Raw genomic sequence first — 23,175 nt, 5'->3', positions numbered from 1 at the left:
GTCTTGATAGAATATGATAACGCTTCATTTGTTCCTCAGTGAGGAGATTCAAATTGCTGCAGAAGCAAAGTGTTGTCAAATAAAGTTAACCGGAGTAACTATAAAATGCGAATGACAGATAAACCTCTAATTTAGGGGGGGGAGAAAAAGTAATTGCCCTGTAATCTTTATAACTGACTGGTTGCAGTGACGTGTTCAGGTGAAGATTAATTATGAAAAGTGAAATAGATACATCAGAAGTAAAATAGATGTTAAAATGGTGAGAGCGCCAATTGGTTTTTTTCATGAATTAGCTTCTTTATATTGATGATAAACAGTTTTATGGTCAAAGTCACTGAATTAGCACATTGTCTGTTGAAATGTATGGAAGAAGTCTGGGTTGATACAGTGCAGTACTGCACCTCACCTGTGGGGACGCTGTTGATATTCAATTTTTTTTTTCTTATTTCCTTATCAGACCTAAAGTATGTTAGAAGTTATAATAAATAATAATCATAAAACATCAAGAAAGGGTTAATGATCCATAAATGAGCGAAAACCACCATGCTGCTGAGTTTATAGTTGTAATACAGAAGTTCATCTTTAGTCATGATCTTTTTTGGGCTGGTAGTTTTAGCTCCCAACTAATCTGGATAAATACTAAGAGAAGAAATCAAGAGAGCTAGATACTGCAGAAAAGATAATGACTACTTTTAAACTTGAACAAAACCTAACCTCTAAACCCTGAATCATAATGTTAAGTTTACGTGAAAAAAAAACAAAAAACATTTAAACAACACTAAATCTATGTGCCTGGTCGTACTGTTAATCTGTTACCTGCTGTAATTGGTGTGTCCTGAAAGGAAAGGACCCGTTTTTCTTTCTACGAGTTAAATCTTATTTGATTACATGTTCCTTTTGTTTCCACTTGTGTTAGCTCATTCATTAGCTATTACGCAGCTTAAACTCCAGGTTTAGAAAACATGAGTACATCTGACATCTGTTACTTGGACAGCTACCATAATATTAACAATTTAAAGTCATTGTTAAAACAATCTTGAGTTTCCAGAACATGTCTCGTTTTGGTGGATGATGGAAAAGGACAGTCTGTGTTAGGGGATGAGACAATGAGGGAGCAGTAACACTTCACAGAGAAGACAGAAATGTCTATCATTGGTGGAGATTGTGATGGATAACACAACTTATACGCTCCCACACACAAAGACAACACTGTTTGCACCACAGGAACTTATTCCTGGCTCCAACACTTCTCTGAGCTGCCACCTTTGGTGGGAAGCATTAGCTTTTCCCAAATTGAACCGCTCCAGTGAAAGATGACAGAAATATAAAAGAGCATCAACATATCTTAAAAGTCTGTAAACAGTTGTATCACTGCAAGGAGGTCACACCCATAACCCAACAAATAGCTCGCACACACAGTCCCTAAAAGGTAACACACTGATTCCCACACACACTTCCAGCAGAGGAGGAAGCTGGAGGACCAACGGTCTGAGCGAGTGTGTGCCTGTGTGTTTACTTTTGAATATGAGGTGGAATAGTGGCTGCCATTGAGAAGGCTGGAGTCGTCCTGCCAAGGCTGGCAACGGCGGAGCTGCTCGGCTTTAGAACGGCTCGACACGGAAATGGTGGTTCCCGGTTGAGACCTTATGATCGTCAAAAGTGAGACGAATGAGGTGGCTCAGGTGTTAATGCGTGAAACGTGCTGGACAAGAAGAGCAGCAGAAACATCAATAGTTCCTAAACGGTGACATTCTCTATGAAAGACTGGGGTGAGCCCAGAAATCCCCGCAGCGCACTCAGGAATCAATACCTACCCTCATTGACAGGGAGGAATTCAGATAATGGTTTTTCCCTACAACAGAGCCACACAGGAGATGTGACTCAGAGTCTGAGCCAGTGAGAAATGTCTGTTATACTTGGGTTGGTGCCTAAAACAGAAAGAGCAGCAAACAAGATGTAAACACAAAGCAAATCTGATTGAGCACATCTGCCTGAGCGGCTTACAGCTGACGGACAACATCCTGGATGAGAGGAAATGTATTAAAAATGAGTCACTCAAACCACCTTTCCATTGTCTTAAAGTTGTTTGCTCCGCAGGGTTAAACACACATATAAAAGAGAAGCCTCTGCAGGAAGGAGAAAAGAAGCTCCCACTTTCTTTTCTTTGCTCAGTTTCTCTGTTGCAGAAAGCATCTGACTTGAAGAGAAAGACAAAAAGTGCCTGGAGCCAAGTTGTGTTTGCCTCTTTTTTTCAGCCTCATTTTACCTTTGAAATGAATCTCTTGTACCACCTTACACCACCGCATCAATTTTCACAAAAAACAATAGAAAAACCTCTGTTCATTTCCACCCAAAGAATCCATTACTGTTTTTTTTTCTCTCCTTTTTTTCCCCCTCTCCTCAGGATGAAGTCAGTGGAATTCCCTTTCTCTGCATGTCCGTCACTTTGCAGAAGTAAATAGATCTTAAATAGTGCATTTGTCCCTTTTTTTTCTCACGCACAGTCAACAGAGTAACACTGGCATGCAGAGAGTGACGTTTTTGTAGTTTCTCATTAACTTTACACGAAACAGACTAAACTTTACAACAGCAAAGGAAAGTTACTTGTCTACTTGAAGCAACACCGACAAAAAAAAGGATAAAAAGCTAAGCACTTTCTCACGCTCTGGATTTGTATGTGAAGTACTCACTGTATTAAAGTTCCAGACGCGCTTGAAGGAGAGCCTCTTCCTCAGGCTCATCCTGCTCTCCTCTCAAAGAGGAGGAAACCCACCGACCGTTGAGTTTACATATCTGAGCCACACTTGCACAGACGGAGCGTCTTCAGGAGGAATCTACAACAGGAAGCCCGTGCAGACGACCGGCATGGATGGAGACATGCCTCAGTGCCACTGTGCCCTCAGAACTGCTTAACTAATCAGCAGAAGCTGTTTAAAATAAACGGGCTGTAACTCACTGACGATGTTTAATTTGTCTAATTAGATCGGTTGTTTCCCTCTGTTTCACTCACACACACACAAACTCCTTCACACACTGAGCTGACAAGTTCCATTCTCTGGTAGACGCACACACACACACACACATACATGAAGGTCTCAGTTTCCATAGTGAAACACCCCCATCAGGCACAAGAAGGGGAGGGAACAAAGGTCAGCCTGCCAATCACACGGCAGCATGGTTTTTCCATCTCCACCCATCTCCTCTTCCTCCCACTTTAAATCACAGGAAAATGTTTTCAGGTAAGATGATTTTCAACTATGTGTAGAATTCTTTTTTTTTTTTAGTGACATAAAAAATATATATATAAATATGACTCATTTCTGAGAAAATCATCAAAAGACGATGAGACGAGAGGACAGCTTGATGGAAATTAGTTCAGGAGGTTTTGCTAAAGGTCAGCCAAAGCAAACAAAGGCACTTCACAGGACACCGCACCACACTTCAGAACATACACACAAAGACTGAAGTGGCGCATACAGCCTCAAGTTCATGTCTAGCCCTTTTCTATGTGAAAAGGAAGAACAATTTAGAAAAATTTGAAGAAAAAAAAAAGAATTTTTGTTTTTTCACATAAAAAGCACAAATGTTGTTTTGAGAATATTTTCAAGTAATATAATAGTGATGGCATAATAATGCAAGTGCACCTCCTCGAAGACCAATAAACTTTAATTTCCAATTTCTAATGAACATTTAATGCTGGAACTTGAAGACATTTTAAATATCCTAAATAAATAAATACACAAAAACAAATAAAATGGATACTGAAGTTTCTGTAAACAAAATTACCCTAAAAAAAGACTGAAGCCTTTTGTCATCCAGCCTTTGGTGGAAAGGGAGAGACGAGAAAATCAAACAATCGTGCACATGGAAATGATCAAACTTGTTTTAATTTATCAACTGATTTATTGCTTATTGCAACAGGCTTACTAGAAGACATTAAAGGGTGTTACCAATAAAAAAAAAGTGTTTTGCATTTGGATTCACCCTCCACTACTCTGATACCTCAAAATTCAAATTAATTAAGTTAAGTGTTAGGCAGGGAGAGCGTTAATCAGAGAAGCAGCCAAGAGGCTTGTCTGCAGAGACCCCACAGATCAGATGAGAAAATCTGCCGATCATTTTAGTGTTATTGGGTTTTGTAGGGGAACAGAGCACAAAACTCTGTGAAACTTCCTGCTGTGAAACATGAGGATTACAGCATCCTGCTATGGTGATGCTTTTCTTCAGCAGAGTCAGGGAGCCCATTAAAGAAAAACCCACAGAGGACAGAAAAATAAAATCACTTTTCAGCAGCAACATTTTTTTTCTTCAGTTTTGTGAAGCCGTCATTTTTTCCCCCCCTTGCGGTGATTTTGTAGTGCCAGGTCAACTATGCTGAAGTTGCAAGTAGACAAGTGAAAATTTTCGGTTCCAGCGTGTATTGATGCACACGATTCCGTTGAAGTGTCTGGTGAAGTCTTATTTTTTTGGGGGGGAAGTGTACCCACATGCCAAGTACCAGAGCCGAGAGTTTCACTCTCTGAGCAGAGCAGACAGGCCTTTAAACGGTGTATGTTACAAAGTTCAAATCTGGCGTCATGAATAATTAGGAACTGAATGAAAAACAACAAAAAATATACTTAAATATGATCTCATTAACAATTTATTCTAATAATTTCAGTAATTTTAAGGACAAATTGCAGAAATGAACTGATATGTTTTTGCCTTCTTTTAACCACCAAAAACCCCATCAGAGCTCGAGGTACTTCAAATGCTGTGCCATATTGTTGCTAAAGTTAATGCTAGCCTTTCACGTCCCCGTATCATAGCAACATCAGGGATGGTTCCAGCACTCGGCACCCCTCCGACAACCAATATGCACACACACAAAAACTAAGGCGAAAGCAGCTGCCAAAGCACTAATTAGCAGGAGCTGTTGTTCTTAAAGGGAAAGTCCAGTGGAGCCTTGATACTCGGTACGTCAGAGCTGGTTCAGCTCAGCCTGCACACCCGAAATCACCACAGAAGCTGGGAAAACCACACAGCTGAAATTCTTCCAGAAAACTGATTGCTCACACGTCTTGGTGTGTGAGCAATGGATTTAGGAGATGAATACTGTAATTACATGTGCTCAAACTAACCCCAACGCACATTTGTCAGTGCAGGAAAACATAAGAAAGGGTACAATGTCACAAAACATATGAGGAGTGTAAACAGGGTTAGCTGAAATGATGGTATGTAAAGGGGATGAGAGACAAACAAAGAGTTCAGTTCGTCTAGTGTCATTAAACCAAAGAGGTCTTGATGTTGTGTGAATGTCTACTATATCATGGACTTCAAACCAGCTCAACACAGAAAAGTAAACATTAAAAAAAAAAAAAAAAAATCTGTGTTTGGTTTTGATTTGCTACCATCTCCTGAAAACAGAGAAACACACTTTGAATGCATAGTATAAGTTGCTACCTTATACTGACCTAAATTTTCATTTTTGTAAATTTCTCAAAAAAAAAAAAAGTTTAACAAATGTTAACTCAGATGTCAATATTATTTAATCTGTCAGGGCTTAGAGCATCTTTATATACTAAGTAAATAGTGATATTGTTTCTAATGATCAACTTTACAACAAGAAACGCAGGTATTTTATGAAAAAAATCCAAAATAGTTTAAACTTACTGCTTACAAAAGTGAAACCATGTAGAAAATACCTACACTTTAAAATAATGGAGCAGCAAAACCTAAACGTTAGGGCTCTAAATACCACAGAAACTGTGTGACAATAGTGGAGAAATCAGCATGTAAGAGAAAAATCTGAAACTGAGACATTTCCTTTTGGTTTCTTCAAATATAACTGAAGCCGCAGAGGTGGACAGTCTACCTCCTATTTCTTTTATGTCTGTATAAGACGCAGTAAAACCGAACACTGCCCCCTGCTGTTGCTACTAAAGTGGAACATCGGCTGGAGAAGAGCATGGGGGTGAAACCGCTGTCCTCGAGGGCCAACGATTACCTGCTTTAACAGATCTGAATCAAATGATTGGGTCGTTAAAGTGCTTCCGCAGAACCTGATGACATGTTGAGGAGGTAATTCAAGCATTTCATTCAGGTAGGTGAAGGCAATGACATCATAAAGGTTGCTGGACATTGGTGTTCGTGGATCAGAGTTTAAAACCCTGTAATAGAAGAAGAATAAAAGCTAAAGTTGAGAAGGTTTTCAGGTTATTATTCATCTTTTTTTAACTGCAATTAAAAAAGATGTAGAATCAGAGCTGCTAAAGGATAGTTTTTCAATCAAATGCAGAATATTTTAACAGATAAAAAAATGATTTGGTGAATGACGTTTTCTGGATTATTGAGATAATAATCCAAATAGACTGAAATAATTAGTGTGAGGTGTATTTAGGCTATTTCTGCCCACAAAGGCTTCAAAGTGCACTACAAAATAAAATAAATTTACATGCAGGACTTCTTTCAATGTTTTTCAGGTATTTATTAAGACCGTCCACCAGAGGCCGTGTCAAGTTTACATACTGACGTGAATTGTAATGTACTGTATCTTCAATGTAAAATTAATCGTGGTAAAACACAATAAAAAAACAGCTGAAAACTGTATTTATAAGACTGAGGTCTTTTTTAATAATGTATAAATCGGTTAATGTTATAGTTGTAGTTCTTGTTTTTCATCTTAGTTTATTTTTAGAGTGCAGATTAACTAAATTTGTTGGCTGAATCTGGTTTGAGTACAGCTTCCACATTGTTATTTGAAAGTAGTAAGATCAGGCCTGTGCGTGCACGAACAGGAGTAACATGGATGTTAGATGCAAAGCAGTAATACCTGTACTATTCCTTCACAATGCTAGCTTCCATCACCTGTGAAATGGAAAATTACCACCAAAGCCACTACATAGTTTTTTCTCATTGTTTTAGCTAATGCACTCTTTTTATATGTTTTTTTTTATGTCTTCAGACATGTTGATTATAAAACACCTGGCAGAGTACAACACATTCCACATTTGGCCAAAGAATTTAAACCATAAATGTCAAGGAAGGTTTACATTTTCATAATGAAGCACATGACTTCCTTAAAATATTTCCTTAAACTGTTCCCCCAAGCCATAGAATCTGATTGACCCATAACACATTGGGTCAACTTTTAAGAAAACTTTTTTTTTTTTTTTTTTTGAATGACCAACATGCAGTCAATAATATGTTCCGTCAACCACATTTAGCAGAGTAATTATCTGAAAAAGCATATGTAAAATTTGGAAATAGTAAATAGTCTTAAAAATTCTGGCAAGATTAGCAGACCAGTTTGTGTTAACTCAAAATGGGGGACCAGAGCCAACAGGTTGTGCCAAGAGAGAAATGGGTCAGTAAGGCCAACACACACTCCACAAGAGCAGAGATTTATTGTTTTGCTTGAGGTGGCAAGAGCCAGTATAAAACGTCCAGTTCTCTGCAGGACATTTTTTATTTCAAGGGAAGAAACGAGTTCAGACAGCGAACACGTTTCTCTGATCTTACCTCACCTGACAACATTTGGCCATTTGATTATTTGCAGTTTCAGAATCAAACAGACCACTTCTGAAACACTGATTATGTGGGACTAATGCTCTATAGCCTGAGCAGGCTATCAGTTTGAAAGTAGAAAAACTAATAATCAAATTCCAGAATTCGACATTACAACTCATAGTTTCAAAGATTAGATTACATTTTCTCTACTCAAAACTATAATACTTTTGATGGCTATTTATATATTAAAATCAACCTAGTGCCAGAAACTATGTAACAATAAACAACATATAGAATGAAAAACTTCTTAGCTATATCCATGTTATACATGTAAACAGTAAATTCATTAAAATTTAATTTATAAGTATATTTTTTTCAGTTCATCAAGCTTCTAAACTGCTTGCAGAAAAGTATTCAGAGGCCAATTTCCCAGACTAATGATTTTACGAGTGTCTGCTGCTAAGCATAGACCAATACTAATTAAAATATACAGGACTACAAAAACAGATAAAAAGAAAAATATGTGGGGTGTTTCACCAGGAGTGGCATATTAAAGGCTCTGCCAAAGGAAACACACAACTACAGTACATGTAACAACTGTTATGCATAACGTCTGCATGCTTTGCTTGGCAAAAAGAAAAGAGAAGCTGTGCACAGCTGGGTAGTAGTACTTTTTGATGCCCAATTACCTCTATATGTGATCCTTTTTGTCTAACAGGGTCTTAAAATGTCTTTTCTGTAACTGGGGATTTTTAGCTCCTTAAAAAATATACTCTTTAAAAATGTGTTTTTTTGTTTTCTTAATGCTGTACATTGTAATCATAGACTGGTTAAAATACTTTTCCATTACAGTCACGCTTTGAGAATCCACATTTATGGCGTCTCTACACAAAATCCTATGTACGAAATTATGGAACGAAACATTTTCGAATAGTAGCGCAATCTTACTCCGGGAATTTCTTTAATCTTCCCCACCACAGTGGTGCCAAGATAAATTTGTCACAGTTGCGGTTGTTTGCAAACTCTTTTAATTACTGCTCTGACTCCACATGTGGACACGTTTGGACAGGAGCCTTTTTTTTCATGTAGACATTTTCCAACTTTTAGAGATCAACATATCTGACTTACTTCAACGGTATGTTCTTTTGCCTTTTTCATTTTGAAGATTGGCTAACAGAAGATAATTTTACGCAGGTCAGTGTTGAGGAAATTTAAACTTCCTCAACACCGATCAACAAAATAGAACTGACAAAAAATGCTTTAGTTACATTTATTCTATAGTGATTTAGTTAAATTGTTTGGTTACTTTTTATGGAGTTGTCTTTAAACCGAGCAAAACTACTCTCATTTAGGTTTGAATGGCTCTAAAAGAGGCAGAAGATAAAAGTTCAGTTTTAACAAGTTTACCCATTTGTGACATTATGAGAATCAGAATTAACACTGTTTGGAATAATGGTGATAAAACCGCTGACCTTGCAACTGCTGGATATCAATTGAGTAACAACTTACCCAAATAAATGAAAAGGACGACTCTTTAAAGTAATGATAACATCATGACAAGTACAAACACCACACACACTAAGACATGGGCTCTAAAATCAACAGAATGAGACCGATAAATTTGTTTTCCCTAGAATAGTAAAACATACTGACTCAATTCTGATGTGGTCAGACCTTTAATCCAGGATTAGTAAGAAGTTGAAACAAAAATATTTGTATTTATTTTAAATCTGAAGTATGCAAAATGTGACTTCCGACCTCATGGGGTGTTTTACGTACAGGAGCGACACTGATCCTGATCCGTCATCTGATTTTCCCTCCCTAACGCGCTCAGCTCCAGGGGGACATCACGAGGAACGACATGCACAAATCTCTTTAGTGAGAATAAACAATCACACACACAGGAATAAACTTGTGTAGAGTTCTTATCTTTAGGTGCCTGAATGTGTTTTTATTTATAATTTTAGGGTATGAATGAATTTTTTGTGCCCTTGTGGTTCTGTGTGTGTGTGCGTGTGTGTGTGTTGGGTCAAGGGGCTGGGAGAATGCTGTTTTTTTCTCACTGATGTGTTCAGTTAAATAATGTCTTGAGCTGCTCGCCACCACAGTGTCAAAACTTCTTACCCCTCCACAAACAACTGCAATTCATCCACAACTACTAAGAGCAAATCACTAGTGAATTCTTTCACATTATATATTAATCAGTCAATTGAAGGATTTAGAAGCAATAACAATTGCTGCGTTTTATCCAGTTTATTAGCGCAATATGTATAAAAGCCTTAAACACACACACACAGGGACGCAAATATGTTCACACAGCCAAATCAATTAGCTTTAATGACAGAGTGATCAAATGGAGGAATCAACAGGTGCCCCTTTAAATCAAAAGAGCCGAAAGGGCCTAACGATTGGCTCAAACGGGTCACATGATGTGTCAATCCTGAGACGGGCCTCACAACTACAGTTTTAGTGCATCCAGTTCATTTTAAACTAAAATAAATGCAGGTCAACAAATATAACAGAAAAAAAAACATTTTTTGTATACATGTAACATAAAAGGTTATGAACTCAAACTATTAGAAACACTTTGATATCTTGACATGAACTTAGATCATTTGCTGTGGTTGGACATGGCAAGGATTGTGCCATACACCTTGAATCCTACATATATATGTATATATATGTATATATTTAGAGAGAGTGAGACAGACACAAAGAAATTCAACACAGACTGTATCAATCAAGCATACAGAAACGCAAACATTGAACTCATTTACTCACTGGATCTGCAGGCATTTCAGTAAAAGTTTGCTGCTCCATGAAGACGCGTAATCCTCAGCACCGCATGTGAGAGATCTTTTAAGTGAACATCGTCGTTAGCTGTCTAATATGTGTGTGTGTGTGTGTGTGTGTGTATGAGAGAGGAGAGACTAAGTGCTGGTTTTCAAATGTCCAAACGGCTACAGAATGTCGCTGTCACCAGATTCCCCCTTTCCTTCCGTGCGCTCTCTCTCTCTCTCATCCCTCCTCCTCCTCCTCCTCTTCCCTCTCTATCGTCTCCCCTTCCCTACCTCAACCCACCCCCCTGGCCCCCCTTACTCCCTCCCTCATTCGCCTTTGCCGCTGCACCCACCCTCACATAATTTCTATTCCTCCCACACTGCTGCCGGCTGACACACACACACACACACACACACACACACACACACACACACACACACACACACGCGCACACCCACGCACGAGACAAATGTGTAGGCATTACTGCAAAACCCCCCGTCATTAGGCAACACACACCCACACAAAATTTGCGCAAAGTTGAACGTGTTACCCTCAGCGCTCTTCAGTTGTCGGCTCAGTATACCCCACACATGTCTGGAGAATAAACTGACAGTTTTGATGTTTAGGAGGCGGAGGGGGGTCAAAAAAGCAAACAGACGAAGAGGAGGGGGGGGGGACTGGATGAACGACGCAATGATTCGTTCTGAAAGACGGAGACTGACAGCTAAGACAGCTACCTGCAGGAAGCACTACGTGTTAAAAAAAGTGGCTGCATTCCTCAACATGCCTTGACACACAGTGGAGGTACTCACCCCAACACCTTCTAGCGCACACACACCCCTGCTGTCTGCCCTTAACTTGGCCCAGGGGTGATGACAGCGAATGTAGCACCACTCAATGACACTGACGGCTGATAAATAACCAGCAGTCAAGAGGCGTTTACTGGCAATCAACAGGGACAGAATGTGTTTTCACAGTATTATAAACGTAAACAACATGCAGGTGAAAACAGATGTTCACATATTTTGACAGAAAACGATAGATTTTTTTTTTTTTTCCTCACTTTCTCACGTTAATCTAGGTAAATGTTACTTGTTTTAGGTCAATTAGTATTATCAAATATATTTCTATTTAATAATTGCCAGAATAACTCCATTTCACCAGACAGAACTGGTGTAACTGAGTCAGGCTCGTAGGGCTCCTTTTCATCTCTGCCCCCAAAATGATATTTAAAAAAAAACAAAAAAACAACAACAATGTTTTCTTTGAGCCACTTTATAACACATCCATCCATCCATTTTCTTTCACCCTTGTCCCTCAGTGGGGTCGGGAGGGGTCTTTATAACACATTTGGTCAGAATTTTGTTCTGTCCTTGAGAAGAGCGCCACTCGCTCCCACAACAAAACATCCCCATAAAACGATGCTACCACCCTTCCTCTTCACAGTTGAGATGGTTGTTATTCATTAATTATTCTGATAATAAGTCGGATATAAAAATTGGCAAATTATCCAGATTTTTCATTAAAATCACTTAAGCCTTACCTTTTTATACAATATTATAAATTTTCAAAAAAAAACACACAAAAAAAAAAACTATTAATATAATATTATAAGGACGTGTAATAATTCCATTCCTTTTTTAAGTAAAATAATAAATGTCTTATTGCTTGAAATAGAATAACAGCATTTCTTTAGAGTATGCCTCATTATTCGTAGCAAGTTATGAATCTGTGGCTAAAAAAATACTTCTAGCACCAAACGTGAAAAGCTTAGACCTTTCTGATTGAATTAACATCAATATAGTGTAGGACTGATTAATTCTCTGGATTAATCGATAAACAATTGAAGCTGCAGGTGCTTAGTGGGAGACTTTTTTTTGTTGTTTTTTACAGAGTTTGAACCAGATGAAGATGAAAACTATGTCACTTGAAGATTTGAGCGTAGAACATTTTTACAGACAAAAGCTTTGCTTTTTTTTAAATCTTAAATACAGAATGTGGACATTTTTTAGTACAGTTTTGGCTCAGTTACTGCTCTGAGTATATTAAGAATTATTGAACTACTAAATTGGTTGACAATTATTTTAATAATCGATTAATCATTATTAATCCTACTAACTGTCATAGCCCTACTTCCATCTTCCTTCTTTGTCCGTCACCCCTCAATGGAAAATTTAAGTGGAAAAATGTACGTTATTTTTAAACCATAACGTTTCAAAACCTTGGCATATCTTCACTCTTGTAGTTGTAGTGTCGCCACACCTAATGCCAGACATTACCACCAAAGAATTAAAGCTGGTTGAAATTGAGTTTTTTTTATTTATTTGCTCAGACATCAGGCTTTGGAGACACACCAATCATTTTCAAATAGACACCAACCGTCCATTTGACAACATCATTAGATCAAACAGATGTTTGACGGTTCAGCAGAGACGTATAAACACCTTGAATTTGACTTTAATGTGACATACATCGTCTTAAAAGGCTTGACAGAACAGACAACTCTGTCAGGCACTTAATTAGAGGAGTGATGTAAGATGTTATTGGTTGTGCTTTCCCACCAATTCCTCGAAACAGAAAGCTGTTTTGTTTTTGTTTCTTTTTTTTTTTTTTTTTTTACATTAAAAGGTCAACTGTTAAGTTTATTAGATTTTCAGAAACATCAGTCTCACTGAAGTCACATTTGTGTGTTTCGATTCAAACTTACAGCCTGTTAGGAAATATCTGCGTAGCTGTGATGTCCATAACAAGGTTTGAGTCAAATATGTTACATTTACCAAAACAGCAAAGCTACAACTAATGTCGCAGGGCAGCTGTAGCTACAATGTAGCTCACCGTGAATGAGTGAATGTAGTATGAAGCGCTTTGGTGTGACTTGATGAAGCACTTTACAAGTTTGCCTTATTTGTGATATAATTTAATATCTTTAAGTTTCTTTTTTGAAATGTAATGCTGTCTGTGTAACTATTTTTAGAAAGCACATGATGGAAAAACAAATCTTCCTACTTCAACGCAAACAACCAGTTTATGAATGCAGGATATTCTAAAAGATAAAGGAAGTTTCTGCACAGCACAGAACAATGTTTCAGTCCCCAGAAATGCTACATGCATTAATCATTCAATTTGAGTCTATTTGAACAGTAATCAGCCACACAATAAGCCAATTGTGTGGTTTATTATTCATACATCTAAACTGTATGACTTTCTTACAAGTTATATTTGAGCATTTGACCTCTAAATGATTAGTATGGCTTAATGTTATTTGCCAGTCTTCCTTGTGTGAAAGCTTAACACACGTGGGACCAATTCAGCACAAGTTTTATATCAAGCACATGAACATTTTTTGTGCCATGTTGCCCTTTGAAAAAGTTAATTTAATTAGTTGCCTGCAAAGAGGGGATGTATATCTTGTATTGGTGAGATGCAGTATTTAAAGTTTTTTTGGCCTTCAGAGGAGGCTATTTTTTTCCAGTCAATCTTTTTATTGAACCACTAACTCTTGAAGTCATATTGGTTGGCAGGCCACTCCTGGGAAGATTTAAAACTGGTGCAGGAATTCTAAATATAATGTCAAATAAATAATAAAGCATAAATGTTATGCTTTGTGATCGCTCAGATGATAAAGCATAGGATTAGACTGAATAGATCTGCCCTGATGGATCAGGCACATTGTCACCAATGACGATCTAGATTGTTTTTTTCAATACTGGTATCGATACAGATATTATCGGATTGGTGCAGCTCTATTTGTTACCCTCTCCAAATAGAGGTCAGTGACTTTGTTTCTGATCTGTTCTTGTATTTCTTTAGCACGTGATGGGTTGCTTGTTGACGTATTTTATCCTGTATCATGTTGTCAGACAGTTCCTAATAAAATAATTTCTTGACCGTAGAGGCTGGTGAAATTAACTTTTATGCACTTTAATTACAGTTATAGTCATTGGCCGGGAATTGCATTTTATATTTACTTTGAACTGCCTTGTTGCTAAAAATGTGCCACATGAATAAAATTACATGACCTTATTGTTACTGACACAAAAGAGAATAAATCTGGAAAAAGACTGACACCTATTTTCAAAACTGTTCATATTATTTGGTAAAATAACTGTTGAAGAAGATTATTGGTTCACTGAAATGTAAAGCATTATTCAAAAACAAGCAGAAGAGTGTTCAGTCAATTGCTCGTCTTTAAAAATTAAGCCCTACTCCATCACTAGATAGACAGTAAGTGTATAGGTCTGGCCTGAATGTACATACAGTACCACATATTCAGCAGTAAAACATATCTGAATTTTCACCGTGACATCTGAAAGCTCCTAAATGTGTGCATACATGTACGTGAATCTACATACCGTTTGTGCTTTCTGTGTCAGTTCCTCACTAATGAGTTGAATGCCAGCTTGTTGCTCATCGGAGCTCGTTAGAAGAGCGAGCCAACACTTAGAACCCATTTACCCCCCACCACAATCACCACACAAGTACATGCACACACACACGCACACACACACAAAAACCAATCCCACTTTTTTTCCCCCCCGATACACAGCACAAAGCTCTCTCTGTTTGTGAATATTACAGCATGTGCGGCAAGAGAAAAAGGCCTAACAGCCGGAAGAAAAGAAGTAGAATAGAGGCGGCAGGAAGAGCTGAGAAGAAAAAAAAAAACTTTGACGTGGGATGACGATGGGACATCTAAAACTCATGCAAACAGTGTGCAGTTTAACCTTGCAGAATTGAATGTTTCCAACGGAGCTGATGACAATAAAACAAAGGGAATAAAATTATCTAAAATTTGGCAACAGCATACAAAACAAATAGTCTTAACGTTGAGGTCAAATATTCGCAATAACCTGTGTAGCCATAGAGCTGCTGCTCTTCCTTACATGTCACCGTCAGACTGTTCGCCTCTGCAAGTAATTTGTGAAATCTTATCACAGTAGACTCTAAAACAGCTCAATTTCAAAGAATCCTTTATAGAAAAGAAGTATTATGGTGTACGTTGAAGTTGAGCAGAAATAAATAAAAGCTTCTATGAAGAAGATCTAGTCTTTTTCTCAAAAAGTGTTAACACCCCGGGGTAAAATCCAGGTGTTTGAGAATAGAAACTATGAAAATATTTCCAAACCCTATCCAGTTTTGTATATGAGACACACCTCCAAGGTTTGCCTGAACACAGATTTTGGCCCTCTATCTCTCACTCTGCTTCCTGTTGCAGTCAACCAAAGAAAGAATGACAAAAATGTATGGAAAAAAAAAGAAAAAAAAAAGAGTCACAGCTGAAGCAGCCATGGTGAGTTTGACTTGTCTGCTCCCAGGGTGCCCCACTCACCACTAAACAGAGGAAACATTTAACTGTGCTCTGATTCCTATCTCGAGGCCAAAGCTACTGTTATGAAAAGAGCCTCAGATGGCAAGACTCTCCTTCAGACATAAACACACAGACAAGACTTTATGGCAACAACACTGCAATTTATGCACTTAGTTCAGTCTTCTAGCTACATTTTAGAAAAAAACAATAATACAATGGAAAATATAGTATTGAAAACTGATTCATCTAATAGTAGCAAAGTCTATCTCACCATCTGAGCACTAAAATACACAGGTCAAATCTTAACTTTATGAAAGAAGATCTAAATAGGCACATTGTTAGGGATATCTCATGGTTCTCAAATGACTGTACTCCAGGTCATTTCTTGAAGATAAAAAAAAAAAGAAGAAAAATAATTTCTGTGACAGTGGAGTCATGTAACGCTTGAGTCGAGCTGTACACGTGATCCGGTGCCTAAGTTCAAGCCCAGTAATTCGGTTTGCCACATAATTTATTTCAGACCCATAACCAAGGCTGGAAACAATGAAGGGTTTTCCTTGAAGTCAGTTCAAACTAAATGAAGCTTCAGATGAGATTTCAAACTTTAAGGATCTCTAAATCCCAATAAGATCAGTGATTAGAATATGAAGAAAACGACTGATTCAAACGACTGATTCCTAACATTTCAAACCACTCTGCTCATTTCTCTCCAACCTTTGACATCAACAAGTCCTTCTCGCCAACGTAGCATGGGCTCACTGGATATGTTCTCAATTTTCTGACCATTATCCAACAATTTGAGGGACAATACAGTGTAAAAGTCATTTCCCGTACTTAATAAAGCAGCCAGGGAAGCCAAGTGTTTAATTGAAACCGTCAGTTTTCCGATAGTAATAATGAAGTCCTGAGAAGACATCGCTGAGCTCAAAGAGTACAAACACTAATGTAATGTAATGTAATCTACAAACACAAACTGGAAGGTAGAATCACCAGAAAAGAAAAAGACTATCTTCTTGGAGGATTTGTTTCTAAACATTGATACACAACCTTCAGCAACCAAACTTAGTGTCATTCTGTCACAAAAAAAAGCAATGCTGAATGCTTTGTTTCTACTGACAGATTTTGTTAGATTTTACTATTGTATACTATTTCTATGTTAGCATTCACTGTCTAGCAAAAAAAAACAAAAAAAACACACACACACAGTTTGTGCGAGGGTGAATGTTGCTCACCTCCAAGTTGTCCAGGGAGCGGGCCATGCTGAGGCGTTTGGAGCGCCCAAAGGAGCGTCTGGCCGAGGAGCGCTGCGGCAGCGGAGGGAACCCCATCGTCAAGCCGCGAAACCGACCACCCTGAGGCCAAATCAATAAAATTAAGTTCAGTTTATGTGCTATAATGGAGGTCACAATAAACAGCCGTTTGCCAAATAAGAAGCCGCAGGAGATCACAGGAGGGTGAATAACGAGAACCTGCTGTCCACCTCACCTTAGAAAAACACTTCTTTTTCGACAAATGGAATCACATATTGCCTTATATTCAAGTAACTAAATAAAAAAAAATGCATAATTGAACAGGATCATATCCTGAATGGTTCTTTTGAGACACAGAGGCCTTTTTAAAAATATTTTAAACAAAGAAAGAAATCATTAATGATTTCATATTCTTCAAAAAAGGACACTTTAAGTTAGTTCAAGTACGATGTAAAAAACACTTTTTGTCTTTAGCCTCAAGCTATTTTTCTAACGTGAACCTTCAGGAAGCCTCAATTTATCTGAAATACTAGAGAGCTATGTTTTCAATTATCAATTAGTATCAATTAGAATAACAAGCGGGTTTTATAGACAGCTGGATCGTTAGTTGACATGGTTATACGCATGCAGGCCAACTAGACATGTTAATTTGACTGAGTAAAGAAAAAATTTGAAATAGAGAAATGTTGTTAGTCCCGATAAATTGTGTTGCAAATGCATGAACAAGAGGTCACTCTTCTAACATCCTTGATGCGTATGTGTGCTTTGTCAGAAAACTTTCCATATTATTTATATATTTGAGAAAAAAGACAAACACATGACACGTTCATTCACTTACTTATACAGTGCTTTAAAAACTTAAAACTAGAGCCCAGATAAATGGTTTGTTCTCATTCCTGAATGACAGTTTCGACTTCAGAAATAAACGAAACTCATCTCAAGTGGCCACCAGCTCCTAGTTGATTGACTTCATACAAGGAATTATTTATTTTTTTCTACTGCAATTCACTTTTGAGAAGACTGATGAAACAACGTTCAATTAAGCTGAACAACTGCTTTTTTTTTGTATGTTGTTCCTTTGGAGCTCTTGATTAGTAATTATTTCATTCACCTTTACCTTCCAAATCAGAGCAGCACAGGCTCCCTATACTTAGCTAATTGGTATTATATGACTGACTGTTTAATAGATTGATATTTCAGGAGAAATGGAGCATTGTTTCAAAGAGGTTGGAAGGTACCAACTAGTTTGTCTGCATCTGTATGTTTTCCTAATTTGAGCACATTTTTCTCACCTATATGTGACATTTCTCATGGCAGATGCAGGCATTTAAAGTACTTCTGTGTGCCTTCTGCGACAGCTGTCAAATCAATCCCACAATTCTAATCCAATGATGCAAAGTATGTTGCCCAAAAAGATCAAAACAGCTACATCTTTTCCCAGTCTTCGCCCGTGATTGATGATATGATGAATAATGAAGTGCAGCATGCTAAAAACATTAAAACATTACAACGTTTGCAGAAGCACTGGCCTGCAAATGAAGCTAATTGGAATTAGAGCTCAACATCCGTGCAGAAAGTTGCCGCCATAAACTGCCTCAGCTAGGAGCATCAGTGACAGGGGAAAGAGCATTTACTATCTGAAGCCATTTAACAGTGACGTCACGTCACCAAGGACTGCTGTAAATCAGAGGAGACGGGGACTAATCAAGTGTCGCACTGACAACTGTTGCATTTGGAAAGCACAGAAATGACCGGTCATGTCTCTGAACTTCCCACAAGTAACATCTGCCTTATCTCCTCGCACTGTAGGAGACAGCACAGCGGAGTGGGCCCCGGGTGATAGCAGGAGATACGTAATTAAAAGACGCTGACAGGTTTGAGAGGACAGACGCGAGCTGAATCAGACCGCCTGTTTAGGAGGCGGCCGCTGCATTTCATCAGGCATCTGCAGTGGTGTTGCCTGGATACCGAGTCAACCCTACATCTGTGCGTGTGTGCGTTTCCGCGCGCATTCAGATAATGAAGATTCAAACGCTTGATTAAATGCGTAGGCGCAAACACTCTGACGTGACCTTTTTTTTTGTTGTTGTTGGTCTTTAACCCAATTAGTCTTACATGAATACAAGAAAAAAATCCAAAGACGTTTAATGGAGAAGCACAAATTGGGGTTAAGAAGAAAAGTGATAAAGAGCAGTGGTTGTTTTGGTTGGCACAGGAGCCAGCTTTAAAAAAAAAAAACAAAAGAGAGAAAACGAAGTTTCTGAGGAAAATTCGAAGCTCTCATCTGTGTAATTTATCAACCTTAAAACACACTTACATCACTTAAAAAAAACATCTTTCCTTTTTATAGAAAAACACTCTACATAAAAAAAATCTAAAGATGATTGCAGCAAGTTGGGTTAACAGTTACCACATAAAAACAATCATGAGTATGTTTAACACTTCTTTATGACTAAGAATGTATCTGACAATTTAGAAACGAATAACCAAATTGCAGAACAAATTCGTTCAATTATTATTTATCGTTTCAGAAACGTTCAGATCAGCTCTTTGACCATCTCTCAGAATCACGACCAGTATTACCAGCAAGTATCAGCAGTCATGCCACAAGCATGGCATGTGGCTTTTCACTTGCAAAACTTTGTTGCAAGTGAAACAAACACAAACTGAGGCTGTTTAGACTTCAGTCGTCCATTAACGTTTTAGTGTTAATGGAGCTTGAAGGAAAATCAGGAAAGTTGTTGGGTGTGCAGGAAACCAACAGAAAAAAAGAGAGACAGTGCCACCATGTGTTAAACAAAGAGCAAACATTAAGAGACAGACAGCTACAAGCAAATGCGCTATATTAATTAATAAATCAGTGCGATAAATCTGGTTTAACTAATACCAGAGAGTAGAGGGACTGAGCCACAGAGGGATGAGGATTTGGTTCTGAAAACATCATGGCTTCTTTACCAGTTCAGTCTGAGGAGGGCATTGTTCAGAAAGTCCATCTGCTTCTATCAGTTTCTATACTTTGCCTTGGTATTGTTAACGCTTCCTCTGATTGTCCCCACTCAGCTCCCAGGAACCCTCTCAACCAATCAGGAATGGTAATAAAAAAAAGTGCACATTTTGCAATCAAAGCAGTAATCACAGCTTGTAGGTAAGCCTGACGAGATTTTTAAAAAAATGCAAATTTCACAATTCCAAACACTGTTCCCGTTCATCATTTAACATGCTTTTAAGAAGAAGCCAGAAAAAGTGGAACAATGATATAAGCTTTCAAAGACAAAGAAAGCCTGCCACTCCCTCCACCTGTTGCTCTCCACTAAAGAGAAAGACAGAAAACAAGGTAATCAGTTCAACAGGCAGTTGAATAATGCTATTAAATGTAGTCGTTGTTTACTCTAAACTTTCGCATAGTCTGCGAGTCAAACAAAACTATAAACAGATAATATTACAACTGTAGAAATCACACATGAATAATGTGTGCAACTCTAAATGATTGCAATACTCAAAGCACCCCTGCAAGTTTTCCTCAAACTGTCATGGTGAGGTTTTAGAAAATCCAGAGACTGCCTGAGGACATGCTAAAAGTTAAAATTTCACATCAATACTATCAGCGAAAGCCTGAGCTAAAATGGTTGCTTAGGACTGGGATAAGTCCACGAACTCGAGTGCATATCAAACTGTGCCACAGTTGAAGGTCAGACCAAATGCTGCCATGCAAGGAAACAACAATTCCAAGCACAGCAGCAGTAATTTTAAAACGTAATGGCAAAAACAAAACTATCAAAGTGTTTTAATTCCCTAAAATCTACACCTCAAAGTGTTTCACGTGACATAGCAAGACACTAAGACAGCAAAGAAACATTCTTGAACAAAAGCAAACCTGAAGGAAAAATGACAGAAATCAAATAATGTTATCGCAACTAAACGTGAGACTAGAGGCAAACGAATCTCTGGGTGTAAATGTTTTATTTGTATAGCTTTTGTTTTTTTGTGGACTCCATAATGTGATTTTTTTATTTTTATTCGTTTGAGGACATATTTGGATTATTAATCCCACTGCTGAACCAGGAGGTTTTTCTGTGAATTTTCTATTTTTCCTTTCATCTCCATGGTCAAACGTGGTTGGGGCAGCATAATGCTGAGGGGATACTCCTCTTAAGCAAGGACACTGAAACTGATCAGAGTTGATGAAAAGATTAACGGAGCTACAGACAGGGTAATAAAGGAAGAAAATCTGTGGGAGGCTGTGATAAGAGTCGTGTGTATTCAACAAGGACAAGGACCGTTAAACAGCTAGAGCTATAATGAACTAGTTTAAATTAAATCAAAAGTATGAATATTTTTACCACACACTGTGTTCTGGTGAAATCAAAGAAATTAAGAGAGGGCTGATGTATTTTTATTTTTTTTTACATGAAAGTACATGTAAACATTCTGCCTAAGCATCTTCACAGGCAGGGGGTGAGATCATGGGATATATATAGTCCAACTGGATAGTTGTGTCTTTTTCTGCTTCTTAGTGAAATTGATTTCTAATACAATGCATAACAATTTGAAATTCTATCACTTTGACGAATCTGCTCCACTGCAGAAGACAGGTGGTTTTCAGGTGACAACAGATGTCTGCTTGGTGCATAATACATGATCTGATACAGGAGCAGAGAGGATAAATTAACTTATCCATCCACTTTTACCAAGTCTGGGAACTAAGCCAGCATTATGTGCTGCTATAAACCTATTTTCTGAGGTAAATGTAGCCCTTTTAAAAATCGAGACGTTTAATGTCTGAGGAAAAGATGTGACTTGGTGTGTGTGCTGTGAGAAGAGGACCGAAAATGCAGAGCGAGTGGCATGAATTTATAGTCTCAATAATATGTAGCCTTGAACGCTCTCTAGTCATAGTAAATTTCCACGACAGGAATGTGTGATGCGGGGGAGCGACCTGTGACCGGGCTTTCTCGTCTCACAGTCACTTTTAACACAACTATCTCACAGTCCAAAAACTGACTCGAAGAACATTTGTCTTCGGTTGATACTTTGTGAAATAAACTGAATGAAATACGAGCAGGAAAAGTGATAAAAGTCTGACTTGTGCTGATATTTTATATTTTTCCGAGCTTGATTAAAGACGTACCTTTTTCTCTCCCTCCTTTGAGTTCGCCTCTCGCTTTTTCTCTCTTTCGGCTCGCCGTGCTCCGCTGAGCTCCCGGTCTCCGGCGCCGAACAGTTTCTTGGCCCACTCGTCTTTCTGAGCAGCCAGCCGGTGGCTGTGGAGGTGTGCAGGAGGGGGAGGAGGCGGAGGAGGTGGAGGTGGAGAAGGGGGAGGATGACTGACACCAGGTGGATGCATGCGGTCCCCTGGGGCCAGCGGGGCCCGGTAGCGGTCGGCAGGGATCTTATTCATGGGTGGGGGCAGGGTGCTGCAGTTGGCTGATGACCATCCGTCGGTGGACTCGGCGTAGGACTCCTGATCGCTGCTCAGGCCCTGGATGTGGCTGTGGTGGTGCTGGTGCTGCTGACGCCAGTCTCTCAGCACATGGACTGGCAGCCACCTCTGAGGCTCTACTCCTACTCCTCCTCCTCCTCCTCTCCTGTCTCCTCCCCCCATAGCTCCACCCAACTTCCTCGCCGGGTAGTGATGCACATTGAGTCCTTGTGAGAGTCTGCTTGGCAGGTCAGGGTGAGCCAGGGGGAGAGGGTGAGGGAGGTCGGCGAGGTGCGGGTCGTGGAGGTAGTGACCGTTTCTCAGCATCGGCGGAGGAGGGGGAGGCGGAGGGGGGTGGGAGGCGGCTGCTCCAAGGATGGGGCTCCAGGCCTGCTGAGAGGAGGGCGGGCTGTCCCACTGGCGGGCCCCGGACATGTGGTTGTGACTGGGAGGACCCCCGAGGTCCACCAAAAGGACTCGGTTGCTCTTCTCCTCGGGTAAAAAGTTGCCGATTCCACTGTCGCTGTTGCTGCTGGTGCTGTGGTTCTGTTGGGCGTCGTTGTCTGGATCGTGGAAGGCGCGGGCCCGGACCCCCTCGATGTTGTCCCCCATGTCTCGGTAGAGGACAGAAACAAACTGGAGCAGAGGCTGAGAACTGGGTGGGAACTCCAGGCAGCCTCCTGTGTCTGGGTCGGGGGTGCACTCAAAGCCAAACCTCCTTGCCACCCCTGAATGGACCTGCCCATAAAACAGACACAATGCTCAGTACTTACACTTAACAGGCACTGGTTATTAGCATCCCTGAAAACATCTCAAGCTTCATGGATTTTTGGGCCTTGGGACTTTTATGTAATCTTTGTTTTATAGATTACATAAATATTTTATAGGTTTGCTTAAGTGAAAATATCTCTTTCACATTAAAACCATAA

General features: G+C 39.1%; 1 protein-coding gene across 6 annotated transcripts in view; it reads right to left on the bottom strand.

Annotated features, from left to right (window-relative positions):
- Positions 1–23,175, bottom strand: part of rgs12b (regulator of G protein signaling 12b) — a 57,915-nt gene that overhangs the window by 30,362 nt on the left and 4,378 nt on the right. For all 6 annotated transcript variants that reach the window (XM_008408398.3, XM_081606931.1, XM_081606929.1 and 3 more), the window contains exons 4-5: positions 21,956–22,984; positions 16,810–16,929 (exon numbers count right to left, since the gene is read on the bottom strand). In XM_008408398.3, the coding sequence (XP_008406620.1) occupies positions 16,810–16,929; positions 21,956–22,984 (1,149 nt within the window). The remainder of the gene's footprint in view (positions 1–16,809; positions 16,930–21,955; positions 22,985–23,175) is intronic.

Source organism: Poecilia reticulata, chromosome 1 (genome assembly GCF_904066995.2).
Source record: "Poecilia reticulata chromosome 1, P_reticulata-male-v2, whole genome shotgun sequence".
Taxonomy (NCBI): Eukaryota; Metazoa; Chordata; class Actinopteri; order Cyprinodontiformes; family Poeciliidae; genus Poecilia; species Poecilia reticulata.
Note: the sequence above shows the minus strand (reverse complement) of the source record. Positions and strands in the feature narration are given on the sequence as shown.